This window comes from Puccinia triticina, chromosome 5A (genome assembly GCF_026914185.1).
Source record: "Puccinia triticina chromosome 5A, complete sequence".
Lineage (NCBI taxonomy): Eukaryota > Fungi > Basidiomycota > Pucciniomycetes > Pucciniales > Pucciniaceae > Puccinia > Puccinia triticina.
The window spans coordinates 1052497-1056480 of record NC_070562.1 but is presented as its reverse complement, the minus strand read 5'-3'; the positions used below and the strand labels follow the sequence as shown (position 1 = coordinate 1056480).

At 46.6% G+C, this 3984-nt stretch overlaps 1 protein-coding gene across 1 annotated transcript; it reads right to left on the bottom strand.

Annotated features, from left to right (window-relative positions):
• Window positions 1–2063: 2063 nt before the first annotated feature.
• PtA15_5A114 (uncharacterized protein) lies at window positions 2064–3296 on the bottom strand (the record flags this gene model as incomplete). Its single annotated transcript, XM_053168843.1, has 8 exons — window positions 2064–2106; window positions 2188–2261; window positions 2332–2393; window positions 2479–2534; window positions 2611–2640; window positions 2705–2805; window positions 2974–3007; window positions 3070–3296. The coding sequence occupies 8 exons, from the start codon at window positions 3294–3296 to the stop codon at window positions 2064–2066; spliced, it is 627 nt and encodes a 208-aa protein (XP_053020099.1).
• Between the last annotated feature and the right edge of the window lie 688 nt (window positions 3297–3984).

The following is a 3984-nucleotide window of genomic DNA, read 5'->3' as shown; positions in this document are numbered from 1 at the left end:
CAGTTTTGGTCTTGATGGTAGGGGTGGATTGAACTTCAGGATCCGTATCGAGGATTTTGGATTCAAGCTGAGTTTTGACGATCTCAAGAGTAAGAGGTCGTTTGGTGAAGATAATGTCTTTTGTGGTTGCGAAGGTTGCAGGGACTTTACTCATGATGATTTCCGCGAGATGGTTCTTGTTGACGGTGGGTTCAGTTGGAAGAGGGACTCGAATGGTCATCCCGACAGCTCGCATGTTGGCTATGCCGTCGTCAACCGCAACAAGATATCGGTCCAGACTGGTGCCAAAGGGAATCTTCAAATTTTTTTGATAAACTTTGGCCTGATTTTGAGCAGTCTTTGCCTGGTAAAAGTCGCAAAGAAGCTTCCAGAGTGTATGCGCCTGCTCCTCATTTTCGTCGGTGACGAACCGCGCCTGATTGTCGGAACCCATGTATCTGACCAAGACTCCTGCCGCCATCTTCTTCTTCTCTGTCCAAGACTCCAATTGTTCAGGAGTCGCCGTTGCTGCTTTGTTGGTGTCCAGATAACCGGAACAAGACTTTTGAGCGCAATACGATTTGACGAGCGCCTTCCAGTCCTTGAAGTTGGTATCGGACAGGATGGGAAGATCAGAGGTGATTTTGGATGTCGACATGATGAGCGGGTCAAATTTGAGTTGTCCTTAGTGTGTGTATTGAAATCCCGGAGCTTAAGCGCTACCTGGGCTCATAACCTTTAAGACAAATGTCTTTGATGAGGTTTGGGTGTGCGTTAGACACAAGCGGACAGACGCGGTGAGAACGGCACAGATGACAAACCTTTGATGAGGTTTGGGTGTGCGTTAGACACAAGCGGACAGACGCGGTGAGAACGGCACGGATGACAAACCTAGACGGTGTCAAAGGTGGTCAGCGAGATGATGAGTTGAAACAATGTTGATTGGTTTAATTACTAGCACACCTTTGATGAGGTTTGGGTGTGCGTTAGACACAAGCGGACAGACGCAGTGAGAACGGCACGGATGACAAACCTAGAGAAGATGAGCAGTAGAGATGAGACTAAGAGACATGAGACACGAGAAAAGATGGAAACGGAAAAACAGACCTAGACGGTGTCAAAGGTGGTCAGCGAGATGATGAGTTGAAACAATGTTGATTGGTTAGAGAACCGTTACAAAGACCACGGTAGCGGTTTAAGAACTGATCAACTAGGTTACAACTTAGAAAGTACGCGGACCAACTATGACACTATCACTAAATATGCATTATGAATGCATAAAGTGCTACGTCTAATACTGATCAATAAGGTTCTGGCCTGGATCGCTTAATTCTGTAATCATCAAGCGATACTTTGCGTTAGCTACCGTGGTTAGGGCTAGGGTCTGGGGTCTGGACTGCGAAAGGGTTTACCTTTCTTTGCAGCTGGGCTTGGGCTTGCGCCTCGAGCTCTCCGTGCAAGCTTCCTTAATGGTTGCTGCGGGTCTGGGTCTGTATTCCTACAGTTACATCTTTGATTCCAGGTCAACAAGAGGTGAAGATTTTGAAAAATAGTAGAGAGATGATGACAGCTTGGGCCATCCCAGAAATCCAAACTAGATCCAAAATGGCCCAGATGTTTGAGTGAGGTTGATTTTCAAGTCCCTACCAAAAAGGCTTATTCTCTGCTCCTGCGGGGTTGACATAGCACCTCACAGCACGCAAGCCCCTCCTTTGGAGGTCGCTTCGCTCTCCCAAGGAGGGACTTAGCTAAGTTAGCTCAACGCGGGTCTATGTGAATGAGGGTTGATGACCCTCTCAGGCTCAACTATAACTGTGATCAGATTTGACCAACCGTGGATTTGTAGACATGCACATGATCATACCATGTCGCGTGTTTTTCATGACGTGCATATTGCGGGTACATCAGCAGGTAGAGAAAAAACGCGTGAAGCATGCGCGTACTTTTAAATAGCGTCTATGAGGACTCAGGATATAAATAAGAAGTGATAGAGCTAGACAGAGACATAATGCTCAGAGTGCACAGAGGACAGGAAAAGACAGCAAGTTTGATGCTCTCAAGGTGTGCAGGATTCGCCTGACTTTCTAGACTGGGGCCTGTTGGGTGTTGTCGTTGTTGATGTTATCACTGTCCAGAAAGAATGACATGTAGCATAATTAGAATTTAAGTGATTTCAAAACAATTCAGCAAATTGAAACCGTGACGCACAAGTCCCAGCTCAATCCATTTAACAGGAGCCCAGACGCCTTTTCTTCGGCGGTGGGATTAAATCGGTTGAAGAGCTATGCAAATCGATGAATCAGTAAATCATGAACCTAAATATATGGGGATAGCAGGCATAGAAAAATTTACGTCAATAGTAACAGCAATGTCGAAGCATCCCGGAATCCGATGTTTAGTTTTGAAGCTGCAGCCTAGAGGGTAAAGTCTTCATTGGCGTTAGACATCACACAAGTGTGGGTGCAAAGACATTTTAGAAGTATTCGATGCGAAACTTACCATCAAGAACCTTGACATACTGGACAGTTTCGGGCTTCCCTTTTCTTTGGATATATCTGTAAGACAAATACGGTCGTTGTTCAGGCGCGTCAGTTAGATATAACATGACCAATTTGAATCGAGACGCCTCACACTCTCTTCCCGCAGTTAGACGTCTTCTGCCTACAGATGGGGGGAATGTTAGTTTCTCGGCGGTAGATTGTGATGCTATAACAACCGTGCTTACGAGTTAAGCCATCCAGCTGTTTTCAAAGTTGGGTCTTTTTGCTCAGGTCCGCTCCAGAGGCACACACCAGCTTCAGTGGTGGAGTTGTAAAAGCCACAGATCTGATAATCGAGACAAATAACACGCTCAGGATTCAAGTGGTGTGCTATGTGAGCAGGTACTGAAGGAACGTACACCGTCCCCACCCGCGACTGCAAAGCTCTAAGTCATCCAAAAAGAAAGGGTTAGCGATTTGCTTGACGAGAACTAAAGCAGAACGAGAGACAAACCCCTCTGGTGGTGTCATATCGGCGCTCTAAACGGCTGGGCGCGGCCGTTGGAGGTATAGCAAACTATGCGAGACACGGACCAAAAGATGTTAGAACCAATTCTTTCGAAAATCGAGCAAAGCAAACAAGCAGAGCAATGAGCTCACCGTTTTGACTGGAGCTTCGTGATCTTTCGGTGGCACAGGACATCTTTGGTTAGTCGCGGCGGCAGACCAAACACATTTGTCTTTCCACATGAAGAACTCATAGCACTGGGTGTGTTGGGTGGCCATTACGGCATGGAGTGACAACGCAAGGAAGAGTGTGACTGTAGTGGATCTCATATTGGGATGATGTCGAGTGGCAGGCTGCTACTGGATGGTGTGAATAGCGGGCTGCTAGGGACCACAGGTGTGGGCTACGGGATGGTTGAGGGTATGACTCGTAAATGGTAATGGGGAAAAGAGAGTGTTCTGGGTTCCTTGGTGGGAAGGATGGTGGAGTCCCGCAGAGAGAGACCTTCTATTAAAGCCGAGAACGACTAGGGAAAACGGCACAAGATGGAATACATGACAAACAAAATCGGCACACTGGCTGCAAGGAGTGAATGGAGATGAGAAATCGTAAGAAGAAAAGCCTGCCATACATAAATATGGACGGGGCTCAAATATGGATCCGATTTCGTAGGGACCAAGCAAAGCCCACCCGTATCCTAATAACTGAACGAGAGAGCCACATGTGTGACCATCCATGCAGCAACCATTGTGGCACTGGCACAGCTTAATCGGGTGGGTTGAGTCATCGACCTGTCCTCAGGAGCATCGAGAACCCTTAAGGGCCCAATTTTAATTGATACATATGTATGTGGATTTTATTTTTGATATTTACATATTCCAAACTTTTCTGAATTCAAAATCTGGTATTTTTTTTTACTGAAACGAGCCCAAACCGGTTTTGAAAAAGCCTCCAAACAATGTGGCAGTTATGAACCGCAGGCCAGTTCCGAAAGACTGCAGTTCCACCAAGGCTGTC